Source organism: Wyeomyia smithii, chromosome 3 (assembly GCF_029784165.1).
Source record: "Wyeomyia smithii strain HCP4-BCI-WySm-NY-G18 chromosome 3, ASM2978416v1, whole genome shotgun sequence".
NCBI classification, from domain to species: domain Eukaryota; kingdom Metazoa; phylum Arthropoda; class Insecta; order Diptera; family Culicidae; genus Wyeomyia; species Wyeomyia smithii.
Window position 1 is genome coordinate 226,830,411 of NC_073696.1, and position 18,816 is coordinate 226,849,226.

The following is an 18,816-nucleotide window of genomic DNA, read 5'->3' on the forward strand; positions in this document are numbered from 1 at the left end:
AGAATTCTTCCTGCAACCGTTTAAAGTTGCATGGAATTTTTGGTGGGATTTTTTATATATTGGGGACCCATGAACCATTGAGATGTTGGGAATGCTCTAAATATATGAGATTTGACAGCAATAGCATAGTTCTGTAGAAATCAGACCTTAGATGCGCCTTTGCTGTTGCACTGATTGTGTATGTGACGTATATTATGCGATTTTGCTTTTATTAGCATTTTTGGATGACAACAAATATGTTGTCGAACCGTGAATTACGATTGAAATTATTTAGTGAAAACTATGTTTGCTTTTGAGTTTCTTTATCATTGCTTGTATCGCCATAATCACAAAGTAGTCCGGAAAAACACTTTCTTGCTTCTTCGTCTTTCTTTTTTTGTTATATTAATCCTCCCGTTACATAATTACACCTAATCAGCGCAGCGAATGGCATTTTATAACTCAAACTGTGAATTTTCGAGTGTTTGAGAGTTTTCTACTTGCAACAGGTTTTCTACCGTAGCAAACGTAGAACACAGTTTTCTACGTAGATTACTTACGAGTCCCGAAAAATCGCGTAGAATACCATCCCTGGTGATCACCACGCTGGTACTCGAGATCATTGAGCCAGCTGTTTTTTTAATCAATAATAGTATATTTGATACGGCACGGTTGAGCCAGCTGTTGTTATGTTATTATAAAAAATAAGACATCGACTTTTCTGCCACAACACACAACGATCACATCGCAGCTTGCGACGCGACAGTGTCGCTGATTCACCGCGTTGCAACGCCTCTACAAAGCAGCACCCTTGTTATCACGTTTGCCATCCATCGCGTTGCGACTTACCGCGCGAACTGCGTTGCACTGCTGGCGTTTTTGTTGCCTCTCCGCCGCAGAGGCAAGCGCGAGGTTGATGAAACTTCATTAAAAGAGACGGCACGCAGCAAGCGGCGAACAGACACAACATCGAACTGGAACCCTGCGGACATCCCCCTGCGAGATCGGAAGGCAAAATTAGCTCGGAGTGCAGTGTGAGTTGTGAAGCTAGTTAGCCACCGTCGACAGACTTTCCAGACCGGAAGATCCAATCAGTTTGGTGCGCAAAAGTACGCTGCGAGAAGTAAACAGTCAGAATTAATCTGGTGCAAGTTTTCGGTGCAAAGTGACCAATCTGGTGCCCCCGGTGTGTGCTATAAAGTACAAAGTGTGTGTGATCAAGCGGCATAATTTTCGTCATCAAAATACGCACGGTGCACGGGTACGGTAAACTTCCGTGCGGGTGCTGCTTTTAGCTACGTGATAACGAACCCAAATCGTGACCGGCGATTTTTCGGCATTTTGTACCGATACTGCTATTGTAATTCGGACAAGTAATCCGACGCGACGACAATGTGGAAGTTCATTGCCAACGTGTTTATGCTGATGGCGACGCTGGCGGCGGCGCAAGACTCGAGTAAGTACACCTGCGAAGTGTTTATTGTTGGTTCCGTTTTGGGTTTTCCGGTTATTATTGAATCAGTGAGCAGCTCTTATTGCAGTGCATCGGCGGGACCGGTCCGATAGTGAAGGGTAATTTAGAGAACCTGCGGCGAAGGTCGTTTGCGTGTGCTTTACTGGTCAATAATTAGCAGTTGGAACCGGTAGAGCTGGACATAAGGAAGCGAAAAAGTGGCTTACGCTTCGAGAAAACGGAAGAGCAGCTTCTGAGTTTGTTATGCTAGTACCAGCAATTCGGGGTCGAAGTCGCGTAATTAAGCCCTCTACCGATTTGACCCTCAATGTTTCGAAAGTGGGTGGAAATCGATACGATCAACATTTTTTCACTAATCGTAGCAATTGAAACGAATTATGCATAATTTTACGTTGAAAGCTATTATGAACAATTCATTAGCATTTTCAAAAAATGATGCAGTTTGCATCAGATTGTATGGAAGCGATGAATCAGTAACCGTGTTACTTGAACATTTATTTCGGATGGGATACAACAGCAGCGTCACTCAAAATTTAGATTATTAAGGCCAATTACTCCGAATGAAAATTTGGAGCTGTATGATGATAAGTAGAATATTTTTTGAGAATAATTTTTCAAAAATAATGATCTCCAGCAAACGTGAAACTTTAACAAAAACATTTCAGTAGTTATTTTGGGATTCGTTGCTTGTATATTTTCCAATAGAAAGTATGAAAAAAAAGTCCTGTTGTGTCCCATTATTATTCATCAGTGTGACTTATCTACTCTGATTTGATTACTTTCGATTCGAATTAAAAATAAAATAATAAAAAATGGCATAAAATGGTACTAGAACACGAGTGACACAGCGATGGTAAATAATTAAAATTTTTTCGAGCAAATAATGAATCGATTTCAGGAAACTATCAAGAAACGCACAAGGCTTTTGAAAGTAAATTTGCACTATTATGCCAATTTTTTTGCCAAACTGCTGCTAGAATTAATTTTGCTTACCAGAACTCAGTCAGCCATCACATCCTGCATTCAATCCACAAACAGGTGACAACAAACAAACCAGATAATATCGGTTTCTGTGTAAATATCAATTGAATTAATTAAATAGTATAATTTGAGGCATCTTGTGAATACTGATCGAAGCTCACAGAGTGTAGGTCCTCCAAACACGAATCTTTGTAAGGTTCTAAACCATTGTAGCAAACTGAGGATTTTGCTCTTTTTAGCACTCCCGAACTTAAAATATTTAAATTTAAATTAAATTAAATTAAATTAAATTAAATTTGATTATTAACTCATATTAAATTTAATTAAAATTTAAATTAAATGAAAAATTTGCAGACGATAAAAAATGGTAAGCAAACAAAAGCAGAAAAAGAATTAGGATACCTGAAAAATGCTTGGTTATTCTATAATAGGTAAAACACTTGCTGCATTAAATACATATATTTTTCTGCATTCACCAAAGCCACTTTCAGAACGTTTTGCCAGGGTCGTTCAGTTTCAACTGTTTTTATGTTGCTTTCGAGTGGTGAAATCGTTTGTTTCAATAACGATTCAAGAAACTCAAATCGTCTCGTTAGCTGTTGAACTTCCTTGATCCTGTACCGGGTATGGGTATATTTTGCTCTGCAGTTCATTGACCGAAGTTGCATTGGCTGCTGCTTGCATCGTATAGGTGAAAACGGACTGTGTGTTGAATTTATCTAAGAGTGTGGTTCTGTTCTGTGACCACAGTTAGAGCTTGTCTTTGGTGCAGAATGTTTCGATTGGATTTGGAACAACCGGTTTCTTCTGCTCGATACTAGTTAGAGCCTTTCTAGTGTTGAACGTGACGGTTCAAGGTAATAGTTGGATTCTAAACCAATGCTTTACATAAATTTTTCTCCGTTGGCAAAAACAGTTGTTAGGTCTAGAAATCCTGCTGAAATGCACATTTTAATTAGAAACATTTTATTTATAAAGGAAGGTTCAAGTGTATCTAAAGCATTGCACAATTACGCGAACATAACAGTACAAGATAATTATCAAAAACCAAGGTCTTGGAAGGTAACTCTTCGTTGGTCAAGTGTAAGCTTCATCTAACCAACTTGCCTATTACTAGTTAGCGCATTGTTGCATATAAACCCCAAATTACCTGCGTTTAATGACTTACGGTTGTACAGTTGGAACCTCCAAGGAACGATCAATTAGAGAAGAACAACGAAATGAGTACTTTCGGCGTAAACATTCGTCTGTTAATGTTCTCCCATTGCCTTGACCAAGCGTGTGCCGTCTGCAAAGCACCCCCCAGAGCGGTGGAGCGCATAATGAGTTCGGTAGGTTCTCAGTGATGACAACTGCAACAATCGTCATGGCTGGAATTTATTAACTGGCTCGTTAGTCCAGTCACCATGTATACTAATGCTTAGATTAGTGATAATGCTAACAATACTGCGTGCTTGACCAAGTGAGATAGTATTGTATTTTAAAGTTTGTAACTTTTATTTTTAATTAGATAACTCGGTAAATTTCGTACTGCCGCAAGTTGAAAATTCGCACGTTAACTATTTCAATGTTTCATATTTTAATGTGACAGACTTAATCTACCTATTTTCAATTTCAGATTTCAAATCTGGCCCTTCTTTCTGAATCATATTTTGAGTCACTTTTGTGTTTATTCAATTTAGTAGAGTAATTTTAAATGTCGCATAATGGGTTTTGGTTCAAGTTAGTGGCCACTCCGCTGGAAGTATCCGGAATATGTGGTCTTGGGCACTTGATTTGACTTCTGCTAATCTATTTTCCAAATTCTTAGTGAATTTAAACTGTTTCTCATTTGTCGTTGTGTTGTTTTATTTGAAAAACAATACAATAATTTTCATCGAGACCAATGTCGAGAAACAATAACTAATAAATTACGTTACTCTTTTGATTAGACATGCTCTGCTATTTTCGATCTAACCACCGAAACTAACTGTAATCAACACAAAAATCAGTATTAATACGTACTGATACTGGTTACTTTCTACCAAAATACTCCGCTCATAGAGGAGATTTTGAAAACCTCCATAAAACATGTTTTTGTTCAGTCTTTACCGTTCCTACGTCGAAATCAAAGAAACCTGGGGGCGTTGCTCCGACAATTAATAGCGAAAAAAGTAAGTAATTGTTTTTTTTTTACGATTTTCTGACTTGATTGCTATGAAATATAGGTAAACCTGATGTAAACCAGAACAGAACCCACACGAAACAAGTCATTCAAATCCGTTAAACCATTCTTGAGTAAGGTCGGGACAACTACCACTATTGGAAGTGATAGCACAATCGTAATCGAATTTGTTCTTCAGATTTCTAGTAGTCCTCTACCAAAGAAAATACATACCTTTTGCTAAAATTGGCTGGATATCGGCATAACAGATGTTTCGGGTCTTCTTTTTTCATGCCACATACGCGACATGTATCATCTTGAAGTTTTTTTACAACCGCGAAATGATAACGAATCTGACAATGCCCTTTAATAGACCAGTACATATACGTGCGTAGATCTTCCTTTGATAGCTCCAGTATTTTGCGAGTCATAGAAGTGTTCGGTGTGATGAACCGTTTCGACTGTCTACCAATGGAAGTATTTCTCCAGTAAGACTCCACCTTCAACATGCTTTCAGCTCTATTAAAAAAAGCGAATAAGCTACAGGAAGGTTCTGGTCCTATGAACTGAGATGATCCAAGTCTTGTAAGTTCGTCGGCTTTTTCGACTCCATCGATTTTACAGTAATCTGGAATCCAATATAGTTTTTCTTGATTATTTTTTCACTCTATGTGGACTCATCACTGCGACCAGAGACATTTGATCTTTTGTAATATTGCCCAGGACGCAAACGCACAGGTTGGGAGGGAGGAATTCTTCCGTCTGGTCATTGGAAGACATAGCCTCCACTCGTCAACCAATGAAAACGGCCTGAGGCTGATAAACTTTGCCGCGGCCAGAGGAATGGCCATATGTAGCTCCTATTTTCCACGTTTGACGTTTGCTCCCAGATCGATCACGTACTGATTGACGGTCGGCACTTTTCGGATGTTACTGATGTTAGGTCTTTTCGGGGACCAAACATTGACTCTGACCATTATCTCGTCGTTTGTAAGATCCGCGCACGGTTGTCGAACGTGCTGAAATCTCGCACAGAGAGGACGACGCGTTTCAACATTCAGCGGTTGAAAGCTGATGGCGTGGCAGCAGAATACGCCAGAGAGCTGGATCAACGGATCGCAGAACGGCAGGAGGAAGGAGTGGAAGACATAAATGGGCTGTGGAGCAGTATTCACGGCGCCATCGAAACGACTGCGAGAGAGGTGGTAGGTACGATGCGTGGAAGACAGCCTAACGGCTGGTTCGATGCCGAGTGCCAGTGAGCGACAGATGAGAAGAACCGTGCCAGGAGCCGCATGCTCACTGCGGCTACGCGTCAGAACAGAGGGAGGTACAGGGTGGCAAGAGCTGCTGAAAATAGAACCCACCGTCGGAAGAAGCGCGAGTACGAGGAGCAGGTGCTCGCCAGCGCAGAGGACAGCTATGCTCAAAACGACGTGCGGAGATTCTATAGAACTGTCAACAGAGTCAGAAGCAGGAATTTCCCAATGCCGGTCATGTGTAATGACAAGGACGGCAACCTGCTTACTGATAAACCGACGGTTGCAGCCAGGTGAAAGGAGCATTTTCAGGCGCTAATGAACGGTGAGGAGCCGGATGAGCAGAGCAGGAACAGGATGATGATTATGAGTGACGAACAAGATGTGGAGCCACCAACACAGGAGGAGGTGAAAAAGGCGATTAGTGAGCTGAAAAACGGCAAGGCCGCTGGGAAGGACGGTATCCCGGCCGAACTTCTAAAAGCGGGAAGCGAGCGGCTGTACTATGCGATCCACCAGATAATACTAAAGATCTGGGTGGATAAACAAATGCCGAACGACTGGTTGGAAGGCCTCATATGCCCTATCTATAAGAAGGGCCATCGATTGGATTGTGGCAACTATCGAGGGATAACGTTGCTCAACTCCGCATATAAAGTGCTCTCCCGTATCCTGTTCTTCAGATTGAGACCGTTAACGGAATCCTTTGTTGGCGAATACCAGGCTGGTTTTCGACAAGGGCGTTCCACGACGGATCAAATCTTCACCCTGCGACAGATCCTCGATAAGTTCCGAGAGTACAACTTACCGACTCACCATCTGTTTGTGGACTTCAGGGCGGCATACGAGTCAGTAAAAAGAAACGAGCTGTGGCAGATCATGCTGGAACACGGTTTCCCTACGAAAATAATAAAGCTGAGTCGTATGACACTGGAGGGATCAAAATCGTGCGTGCGGATAGCTAGCGAGACATCAGCTGCGTTCGTAACGTTGGATGGACTGAAGCAGGGGGATGCGCTCTCCAACCTACTGTTTAACATCGCTCTTGAGGGTGCAGTACGAAGAGCAAATGTCGTAAGAAACGGTACTATCATCACGAAAGCTCACATGCTTCTTGGCTTTGCGGACGACATCGATATCATCGGTATCAACCGTAAGGCCGTGGAGGAGGCCTTCGTACCTTTTAAGAGAGAAGCAGCGAGATTGGGACTTGTCATTAACTCTGCCAAAACGAAGCACATGTAAGCTGGCAGAGAGCGTGGGAGTCCCCGTGGTGTTGGTGCTGAGCTAGAGATAGATGGGGAACGATTTGAAGTGGTTGACGAATTCGTTTATCTTGGTACGCTTGTGACATGTGACAACGATATGAGCCGTGAAGTGAAACGACGAGTTGCAGCTGCGAACAGGGTCCCGTAGTTTGCAAACTCGCACAAAACTGGCGCTGTATAGGACGCTGATACTCCCAGTGGCCCTTTACGGACATGAAGCATGGACGCTGAAGGAAGCTGATCGACGAGTGCTCGGAGTTTTTGAGCGTAAAGTTCTGCGATCGATACTTGGCGGTAAACTGAAAATGGACTGTGGCGCAGACGCATGAATCACGAGTTGTACCAGGTATACAAACATGCTGATATAGTGAAGGTAATACAGCGGGGAGGCTTCAGTGGGTTGGACATGTAGCCAGGATGCCTGACGAGAGAGCCGCCAAAACTATCTTCAGTAGAGAACCAGGAAGAGGCCGTCGACTCCGTGGTAGGCCTCGTACGCGGTGGATGTGCGCGGTGGAAGAAGATGCACGATCTGCTGGTGTACGGGTAGACTGGAGAACGGCTGCACAGGACAGAAGAAGCTGGACATCTCTGATTCGTTCGGCCCTAGACCGGTGAACAGTCCGTTAGCCAAAAAAGTAAAGTAAGTAAGTAGTATTGCCCAGGTTTTTTCTATACTTCGTGCTTCGTGTTATTGGTAGTATAACTATTGAAATAAATTATAGACTTTTCATTTATACCCGTACTTGTGTGTGAGAGTTTACCCTTCCATTTCAAGTTTACTGCTCTACTATTCCGATCCACTTCCTATCCTACCAATATCGCTAAATTACAATTCCCTGGAGAGAGACTACACCTAACGTTCCCCTCTGGCCAGGTTAATTCTATGATTGACTTATTATGTCAAGAGGAAGGAGTTTTATCGAAAACTTGCCTTTTTGAGATGCTTTGTAAAAATAAGCAAAAAAAATGCAGAATAAATATTGATGATTACCCAAAATTTTAGAGTCTTATTATGCAACGCGATCACTGGCATCCAGCGAACTTTTTGCCAGGTGTCCATAAGGACGAAACCATCAACCAGGTGCGCAGGTGTATGCGTGGAAGACACCATGTAACGTCACCCATCATTCATCTCACATTAGAATTATTCTCACATTAGAGGGTTCCGTCACTTTGTTTGACGTATTTAGAACTCGGAAAAAAACCAATATCACAAAATGACACCTTTTTCCCATAGAAACGTCTAGGCAAAGTTTCAACCAAATTAAAAATAGTTGCCCGTTTTGTCGTGGAATTGCTCAAGAGCAGAGTGAATATTCACCGCTGACATCTTGTTCAGCATGAGCGCTGCGTGTAGTAATTGTTTTCTGCTTTATACTGTGTTTTTGCCGCGCGCAGAAAAACTACCATACCTACTCCTTAAATACACAACTGAGCGAAACAAGAGTGGTGAATCACTTTAGTGAGCATACATAGAGGTATGCCGCGGCGCGTACTGCTGAAATAAATTCGATAGCATTCGAAGAGCAAACATCCGGCGGCTGGTTTTATTTTTTCTTCAGTTTCGAAATGCAAAGCAAACAACGCGATCTATTTTTCTTTCTACAGAGACACATAGTAAAAATGTTCTTTCGTGAGAGAAAGCATGAACCAATTCATTATCTCTCTGTAGAAATTTTTCAGATTCCACAGCTATTTTTTCAGGCTTTGTTTTGCTCATCTTCATCTTAAAGAGGAAACAGTTCTTCCCTCTCAACAACTGTGAGCTTACATTCAATGTGCATCACACCATCTGCTGTAGAGAGAGCGCAGAGAAACAGTTTCTCTGACGAAAAAACGCTCCTAATTTGACAGAGCAAAAACCCAATGAAACTCTTGTAAATTGCTCATCCGCGCGCGCAAGCAAAGTGAAATAAATTGCTCGGCGATCAACTGAGCAATGCGTTACCGTTCTCATCGCTCTGGGGTGCGGCAAAAACAGTATAAAATCGAACTTTCTGCAGAATACGCACCCATGGTGAGTTGTGGATCTTCCTATGATATTAAATTCGAAAATGGTTAGGATGTGGCTTCAATGTGAACCTAAATGTTTTGATATTTGGCCAACTTCTCTTCTAGTAAAGGAGAAGCTAGCGAAAACTACTCCCTCTTAAACTGAGAGAGCAAACAAATGTTTACCCCTAACACGCGATGATTAAGAGTGGAAAGGAACTCTGCGATTGACATACTCAACGCCTAAATGTGGATAATTACTCACTCTGTGTGAGAGAAAGACTAGTTCTCCAAGAGGTTTGGCATGTAGAGAAGGAAATTTGAGCAAAAACCAAGAGAGAATTCTTACGTTCCTGGTTTCTCGCAAGCTCCTCAGATACACACGATTCGCTGCTCTCTTCAAGTAAGTGGCGTGGCTTAGCCCACCAGTGTGAGAGAAGTCGCTTTCGTAGTGAAAGATATTCTCCTGAGGAGAAACAAAAAGCCTGGCAGCAATCATTGAGTCATAAAATGAATTGTAATATGCAGGCATGGGGAAACACAGCACTCTAAAACATGGGTGCCCCTCTGCTAACGCACACATCATGCAGGGTAATTCGTATTACTCTATATCAGTGGTTCTCAACCGGGGGTCCGGCAAGGAGGACGCGAAGCTGATTCAGGGGGGCCGCTAACTTTTGGCAAGTTTTGTAAGTGGTTCGAAATTTCTTTCTGGATACCTCTGTGAAGGCGGATTTTCAAATCTTCTGCGTATTAGGACCAAGACGTAAAATGCAGAATGATTTGAGACTGAGAAACACAGCCTCGTATTGTAAAACATGTGTCTGGTATTATTCTAGGGGGGCCGCGGAGCTTTTTGTGTTTAGCAAAATTGGCTGCGGAGCCAAAAAGGTTGGAAACCACTGCTCTATATAGAATAAGGCGACATCCATAAATTACGTAGCGCAAAACACTTATTTTTGGACCCCAACCCCGCATATGAAACGAAACGTAACGCCAACACCAACCCCCCATAAAAATTTTGTAACGCTGTAGAGGAATTTGCTTAATAAAAATGCTCGTTTATGGAGAGTCGCTCTAGAGATTTTTTGTTACGTAACGCTCCCCCTCCCCATGTAACAAATCGTAACGCTTGAGGATACCCCTCCCCCCTATGAGCGTTACGTAATTGATGGATGCTGCCTAAGAGTCTTTGGAAAAATAACTACGGAGCCTTTTGAGGTATGGTCTGCAAATCCAAATGGGAAAAGGGTGCGATATGACAAGGAAAATCACTTCTATCAATAGTAATATATCTGCCATGAGTACCTAGACTGAAGAAGAGGCATACCACAAAAGAGCAAAACAATGGTCGCAGTGGTCCAAATTTTACAAAAGGGCTTTGTAAAAGTTAAAAACAAAATAAATTCTGTCTCATTATTAAGTGTACACCAAAACAAATATTTTAAAATAATAACAGAAAGATTGTGCGCAACCGCAAGGTTGACGTAGAGCTACTTGGCAAATTTTAACATAGGATTGCAAGCTGCAATGCTAGTGCAAATCTTCCATCATTCATTTGGTTGTCCTCATAAGAACAGTTTTCGAGATCGAAGTTTCTCGGGTATAACGTTTTGATGTCACTTGGGCTGAAACAGCAAGAACTTTCTGTTTTCTTTAATGTACCAATTTGATCTGCTGTAGTTTTGATTTTTCCTATCGCAGCCAATCGTACACCTTTGCTGCCCATAATTCAAAAATTGGCTAATATGCCATTTTTACCAAAATCGAGAAAACAGTTTCTCGTGATGGTACACACCCTTAACAAGGTCTCTACGGAAGCCGATTGTCAAAAAATGCATTTGGGAAGGCAGCAAACGTGAAACAATTTTGGCTAATATCCAAAATAATTGAGAAGTTGGCTAATATCCAATATCCAATATGAACCTGTGGCAGGTTCACGAACCAGTGTATTCTTACTGTACTGTGTTTCTTCTAACTTTCGAAAGTGTGTTGTAGCTTGGTGGTTACTGGCGACAGGTGAGCGATTATAAGGCCCTCGCATCAAATTTGACTTTTTTACGAAGAATATTTGATGCTACAAGAATTTATTTGTTGTGCTGCGAAATCAATGATCAAAACGTGTGACTGTTTCCTTCTGTCATAAATCTTTTCATTTAAAAAAAATGATATTCAGCTTTTTGATTAGAAGAAATATTAATAAAGAGAAGATTCAGAATTCATTTTGGATTTGATGAGAAAAAATAGGAAAGTGGATTGTGAGATTACCATGAATAATAATATTTTCGTTATATTATTATATTGCTGCACGTAACAATTGTCTCGTCGTCCTTTTCATCCTAACTTGTGCTTCCGTGTTGTTTTATTAAATTTAAAACCATTTTCATCACCAACAATACGATATTATTCACATCGTATGGATATTAGCCAAATTGCACACCGTTCTGTCAACTGACCTTTCGTTTATTGAAAAAAAAAAGGCTACTGTGTTAAAAATACGTGGCGGATGGAATTTTTCACAGATTTCTCTGTTTCAACTCAACGGCAAGGTTCCAGCATATATAGCGAACCTATACATTAGAGAAATGACAAGGCACTCACCGTTCAGGCAACTGTCAACATCAAAACGGATAACGGCAATGCAAAATTATACAGATCGCCCGTTTTGATGTTGACAGCTGCCTTAACGGTGAGTGTCTCGGCGTCTCTCTGGTGTATAGGCTGACTAAGCATATATGAAGGGTAATATACTCAATAAAAAAGTTGTCATGAACAGTCAAAATATGTTGTACCGACAAAAAACTTTCAAATACGTTTTTCTCGATTTGATGCCTATGGCATATTAGCCAATTTTTGAATTATGAGCAGTTTGTTGCTGTGTATTTTATGTTAGACACGCGTTGTAAGAGGCCCCTCCTTTTTTTGTATGTGGCTCCATCGGCTTTCATGTTATGTCTATTCCAGTCTCGTCAGATACATAAATATTTTATTTTGAGTGTAGTACGAATGTACTAAAAATCAGTTGCATTATATGGTGGAAACCATCGGAGCTGGACTGATGAAGTTCTCACACACACCGCAAAAATATAACCCGCATCGTGTTGCGGCTTGGAAGGACAAGCGATTTCTTTTTTTCGTGTCGGATGGACGCAGATAGTACGGGGAGTGGCACTCTCTGCCACGCAACAGATTATTACGCTGTTGCGAGTTACATGTTGCTGTTGTGCTGCTGAGAGACAACAAAATTCTGCTCGTACTGACGTAGGAGTCCAAAATCCTGCTGTGAAGTCTTACTCAGAACGTTCCAATATTTTGAATGAAGTGTAATAAATTGCCTGAAACGAAATCAGCATGAAACATCAGAAACTTGTTGCATGGCTAAGGGATTCATTTCGCACATTCGTATTACATGTGGAATAAAATCTTTTTGCGTTTTTCGAAAAAGAAATATGACATGATTTGTAAAGACTTATAGCGCAACATGGCTTTAAAATAAATATCGTGAACAGAAAGCAATAGTGAATTGCATGCGTGAAAATATGCTTTACGTTTTTTCAATAATACAGTATTTAGTATAGCAAAATCAGGAATTACCACATTTTGATAGACGCATAGTTGATTTTCAATCGATCGCTGCAAGAATTAAGGAAACTGAACATGATTTCGTCCCCAGTTCCGATTTTAGATTTCATTTTATACTCCTACAGACCTGTCTTGAAGAAATAGTTGGTTTAGTTTAAAATAGTTTATTTGACACGGCACGATACAATTTATGTTTAACTGAGCCAAGTACATTTTTTTTTTAATTCTAAATTAGCAGGGAAAAGAGGGAGGCACATTTTTTATATCTCGCGGCCGACTACGAGCTAGTTGGGATTTGAGGTGAGAGGAGGGGAGTTACAATTTTGATTTTAACTATATTGAGTTACAGGATTTATTTATTTGTTCATGACTGAGCAGTGATGTTCCATTTGAGCAGTTTTGGTCTGAGGTGTCTGCGTGAACATGGAGATGCCGAGTCTTCATTTTAGTGTCTCCAGCATGGTGTATCATTTTCACTCAAATAGATGAAAAAAAATCAAATTTCAATTCCAGCATTTTTTATAAACCCGTATAGCTGTGTCATGTACTGGAGTTCACCGCTTCCCAGAATGTCTCTAACGGGTACGTTCGGTTGTTTTCCTCGGGCCCGAAGGGAATCTATAAGCTCGGACCTAACACCACATTATTCGGTACACGACCAAACAACATGCTCGATGTCATGGTAGCCATCGCCACAAACGCAGTGATTACTGTCTACAAGCCCTATACGAAAGAGATGCGTGTTCAACGTGTAGTGATTGGACATAAGTCTGGACATCACGCGAATAAAGTCCCGACCTACATCCAACGCCTTGAACCATGCTTTCGTCGATACCTTAGGAAAAATGGAATGTAGCCACCGTCCCAGTTCATCTGAGTTCCATGATAATTGCCAACTGTTGAATGTTCTCTGACGCAAAATGCTATAAAATTCATCATAAGTAATTGGTCTACTATAAATATCACCACCAATAGCACCCACCTTAGCTAAAGCGTCAGCCTTTTCATTGCCCGGAATGGAACAATGAGAAGGGACCCACGCTAAGGTAACCCGGTAATTTTTATCCGTTAAAGCACTTAAAAACCGCCGTATTTTCTCCAGGAAATACGGGGTGTGCTTCACAGTCTTCATCGATCGCAGAGCCTCAATGGCATTGAGACTGTCTGTGAAGATGAAGTAGTGGTCTATGGGCAGGGTTTCGATGATCCCAAGTGAGTACTGAATAGCAGCAAGTTCTGCGACATACACGGAAGCAGGAGCATCGAGTTTGTAGGAGGCGGTTAAATTTTCGTGGAAAACACCGAAGCCAGTGGACTCATCTAGATTAGATCCGTCAGTGAAAAACCTTTTATCACAACTAACATGTTTGAACTTATTGGAAAAAATCTTAGGGATCTCTTGCGGCCGCATTTGATCCGGGATACCAATAATGTCTTCTTTCATGGTGGTGTCGAAGAATATAGCATTATTAGAAGTGTCTAAAAGTGCGACATTGGAGGAAACGTATGAAGCCATATAGTCAAAATGTTAAGTCATAAATCTGGATTGAGATTGAAGGTCGACCAACCTCTCGAAGTTTCCAATTACTAATGGATTCATAACTGTGCATCGAATTAGCAACCGGTAAGAGAGATTCCAAAAGCGATGTTTCAAAGCGATGTGCTCTTCAAGACTCATCATATGGGTCGACTGCATGCAGCCTAAGGCAATACGCAAACAACGATATTGTGTTCGCTCCAGTTTGATCAAATGTGTGTTTGCTGCGGAGCAAAAGCAGAAGCACCCGTACTCAATTACAGACAATATCGTTGTTTGGTAAAGCCTTAGAAGGTCTCCTGGGTGGGCACCCCAACAGGTTTCGGTAATCGTACGAAGAAAATTAATCCTCTGTTGGCATTTTCGTGTTAGATACCTAATATGACAAGCCCAGGTGCATTTAGAGTCGAACCAGACCCCGAGATATTTAGCGACTAAAACCTGAGAGATCGTTTTACCCGTTAGTAGGAGCTGCAGCTGAGCAGGGTTATGCTTCCTAGAAAAAACGACCAGCTCAGTTTTCTCCGGAGAGAATTCGATACCCAGCTTAAGAACCCATTCAGACAAATTGTCTAAGGTATCTTGCAATGGTCCTTGCAGATCGCTAGCCTCGCTTCCAGTAATGGATACAACGCTATCGTCTGCAAGTTGCCTTAGCGTGCATGAATTTGCAAGACATTCATCGATGTCATTGACGTAAAAATTATATAAGAGAGGACTTAAACATGAGCCCTGGGGGAGGCCCATGTAACTAATTCGGGAAGTTGTCGAATCGCCATGTGAGAAATACATATGCTTTTCTGACAACAAATTGAGCAAAAAGTTATTCAAATTTGGTGAAAGTCCCTGCGAATGAAGTTTCTCGCTTAAAACTTCTACAGAGACAGATTAAAAACCCCCCTTAATACCCAAGAATGCAGAATGCTCTTTTCGAGCAAATGCGAGTAGAAAGCAACGCTAGGCAATCGTTCGTCCCTTTGCCACGGCGAAAGCCAAATTGAGTATCTGAAAGTAAACCGTTTGTTTCGACTCATTTGTCTAACCGTAAGAGGATCATTTTCTCCATTAATTTCCGGAGGCAAGAGAGCATCGCAATCGGCCTATATGAATTGTGATCAGAGGCAGGTTTCCTGGGTTTCCGAATAGCAATAACTTTCACCTCCCTCCAGTCGTGCGGAACAATATTTAGCTCAAGAAACTTGTTGAATAAATTCAACAAGCGTCTTTTTGCTGAGTCGGGTAGATTCTTCAACAGGTTGAATTTTATGCTATCTAACCCTGGAGCCTTATTGTTGCACGATAGGAGAGCCATTGAAAATTCCAACATCGAAAATGGAGGCTCTTCCGTAGTTACTAAAAACGCGTCGCGAAAGGTTTTCTGTTCCGGTACAGAGTCCGGACAGACCTTTTTGGCAAAATCTGAATACTCCTCACTCTCATTCGAAACGTCACGGTCCCGCATACGCCTGGCGGTATCCCAAAGGGTGCTCATGGATGTTTCCCTCGACAACGCGTTTACAAACCGCCGCCAGTATCCGCGTTTTTTCGCTTTCATTAAGCTCTTCATCTGCCTGTCGAGTACTTCGTACTTTCGAAGCAGCTTAACAGAGCCGTACTTTCGGTAGTCCTTATACGCCGAGAACCTTTGCGCGTACAGTTCAGAGCACTCTTTGTCCCATCATTTGGTAGGAGGGCGCCGTCTAATCGTTAACCCGGGTATCGGTTTCGTCTGAGCTTGCGTCGCGGCGTCGATGATCAAGCCAGAAAGGAGCGCGTATTCTTCCTCCGGAGTAAGTTCCTCGTAAGACTCGATGGATTCCGCAATAATCGTCTCATAAGACTTCCAATCAATATTACGTGTAAGGTCGTATGAAATATTGATTGGATCCGGGGGAGTTGAACCATTAGCAATTGAAATAACGATTGGAAGATGATCACTACCGTGGGGATCATTGATTACTTTCCACTGGCAACCTAACGCTAGTGATGTCGAGGAAAGGGATAGGTCAAGCACGCTTTCACGTGTTGGAGGATTAGGTACACGTGTCGCTTCCCCAGTATTCAAAAGTGTCATATTGAAGTCGTCGATCAAGTTGCAAATTAAAGAAGATCGGTTGTCGTCGTACAGCGACCCCCATAGCGAACAGTGAGAGTTAAAATCTCCCAATATCAAAAAAGGCGTGGGAAGCAAATCTGCTATATCAGAAAGTTGCCTCTGTTCAATCCGCACGGATGGAGGAATATATATCGAAGCAAGGCAGAAGTATTTTCTATTCACATTCGTTTGAATGGCAACGACTTCAATATTCGAGACCGAGGGGAGGTCGATTCTGAAAAAAGAATAGCACTTTTTGATCCCTAAAAGTACCCCTCCACCGTGTGAGTCTCGATCTCGACGTTTGAATTGAGAAAGGTTTCACAGAGCGCAAATGCGTCACAATTGTATGTATTTATCAAATGGGAAAATAGATCGAACTTGGGGATGATACTTCTGCAATTCCACTGTAATACAGTGATAAAATTCCTAACCTCTTTCGCCGTATTAGTCATCGAAAGATATGATAGCTGAAATGAGGGGCCAAGTTGCTGCTAGTTGCATCAAAAAGGTTTTCACTGTAGGAAGAAGGGCAAGAAGAATATTTTTAGGGGATCTGGTATGTTGAATGTTTTAAATATCCAGTCCACAATATCAGAGAATTTTATGAACCCTGTTTCTTTTTTATCTTCTGATCGAGAAATGGGTGCACGAGGGGTTTTTGGTGCCCCAGGAAGCGGTGGGTACTCCTGGTTGGAATTGAAATTAAAACCGGGAGGTACTTGCTTCGGTTTTTCTTCACCGCTTCGTTTTTGTGTTGGCTTATTGGTCATTCCGCTAGGGGTTATCTTGCGACCTTTGCGAGAAAAATTAGGAGAGTTGATCATTCTTCTCTTCCTTGATCCTTCTGGCATGGCATAAGAACACCCTTCTACGGGATCGTCAGATGTACCCTCATCTGTTGGCAAAAAGGAAAAGATGTTTCCTGTCGAGGGTGGCTCAGCCCTCTTAAGCATTTCTGCAAAAGAGCGCTTTGATCGTTCCTTGAGGGAACGCTTAATTTTTTCCTCGCGCTATTTGTACGCGGGACACGCCGAAAGGTCATGCCGAGTTCCCTCGCAGTAAAGACACTTTTCAGTATCCTCACTGCAAGCGGTCTCAGCATGATTGCCTCCGCACTTGCTGCAGCGTGCCTTGTTGCAGCAGTAGGTGTCTGTATGACCTAACTGCTTGCAGTTTTGGCAATGCATGACCCGCGGTACGAACAGGCGTACAGGCAGACGAACCCTGTCCAAAGAGATGTAGTTCGGCAGTGCGGATCCGGCAAATGTTACACGGAAGGAATCCGAAGGGAAGAATTTCTTCTTCCCTTCTTCGATGGATACTGTATGCAATTGCTTGACATCCAGTATCTTTACATCTTGAATCAGAGGGTTCTTGAAGCAGCCAACCCCGTGACGCAAAATGTCATCGACCGTGAGGCTTCCTTCGGTAACCACACCGTCGATCTCCACGTCCTTGGCAGGGATGTACACGCGGTACTCTCTCGTGAAGAGCTCGTAGCTAGCAATTGCGTTTGCTTGCTTCAAGCTACTCACGACAACTCGCAGTTTGTTCGGTCTAACCTTTGCAATTTCGGTTACGTCCGAAAACTGTTTTGCCAGGTCCTTGCCGATTTGAATTATATTTAAAGGCTTCTTTATAGGCCTGAAGAAAACTACGAACGGACCTTTCGCGGCATCTGGGTAAGCTTTTACCCGTACTTCCGGTACCCTTGATACAGGGCTAGGTGAAGGGGGTGGTACAGGGGAAGGTAGAGGGGAATTGATGGGGGAGATCTCAATCTCTTCCCCATTTCTTTCCACATCCAGGAATAGTTGCACCTGCATGTCGTCCATTTTTTGCGGGAGCGTTTAGCTCTACCGCACGCAACCAATATATATCTGCGTATATAAGGGGAATCAAATAATTTTTGTAAAATGTAAAAACAATTTTTCAAAATAAGGTGTATTAAATAAGAAAAAAGACAACCGTATTGAAAAAAAAATAAATAAAGGAAAAAAAAAATGTTAATACTTCACCAGACTTTTTGTATTTTTGCCTACGTGTCCTCCTGGCTGCTAGTTGGATTAATCCAGTAGGTGGCTTGGTACGAATCGCAATTAGTCTCCTCCAGCTGAATCAGCGGTTGGTGGTGCGAGGAATTTCCTACGGCAGCGTCTGTACACAATGTACACTCTCGTACACCGCTGGAAGATAGCCGGCGCCCGGTGGCGCGGGGAATGCGCAGCGACTACTGAATTTCTTTCTTGTCACAGTCACAGTGTCGGTACCGAAAACACCAGTAGCACGCGTACAGTCTGGACACAGTGCACAAAATCTTCTGTGCCGCAAGGGGTATCCGGCGCCTGGCGGCGCGGGGATTTGCACTGGCTGCTGGACGTACGCCTATTGTCTATCAGCAACGAAACCGAAAAACACAACCAAAAAACACAAGCGTACTGTATGCACACCAAACAGTATTGTTTGTTCGAGCGAGCAAAAATAACGGACCTGTTTTCGA

General features: G+C 42.2%; 1 protein-coding gene across 1 annotated transcript in view; it reads left to right on the forward strand.

The window, feature by feature from the left end:
• Positions 1 to 924: 924 nt before the first annotated feature.
• The window catches only part of LOC129730946 (uncharacterized), a 33,497-nt gene continuing 15,605 nt past the window's right edge, over positions 925 to 18,816 (forward strand). Inside the window, exon 1 of the mRNA XM_055690617.1 lies at positions 925 to 1,435. Coding sequence (XP_055546592.1) covers positions 1,372 to 1,435 — 64 coding nt within the window. The 5' untranslated portion in view covers positions 925 to 1,371. The remainder of the gene's footprint in view (positions 1,436 to 18,816) is intronic.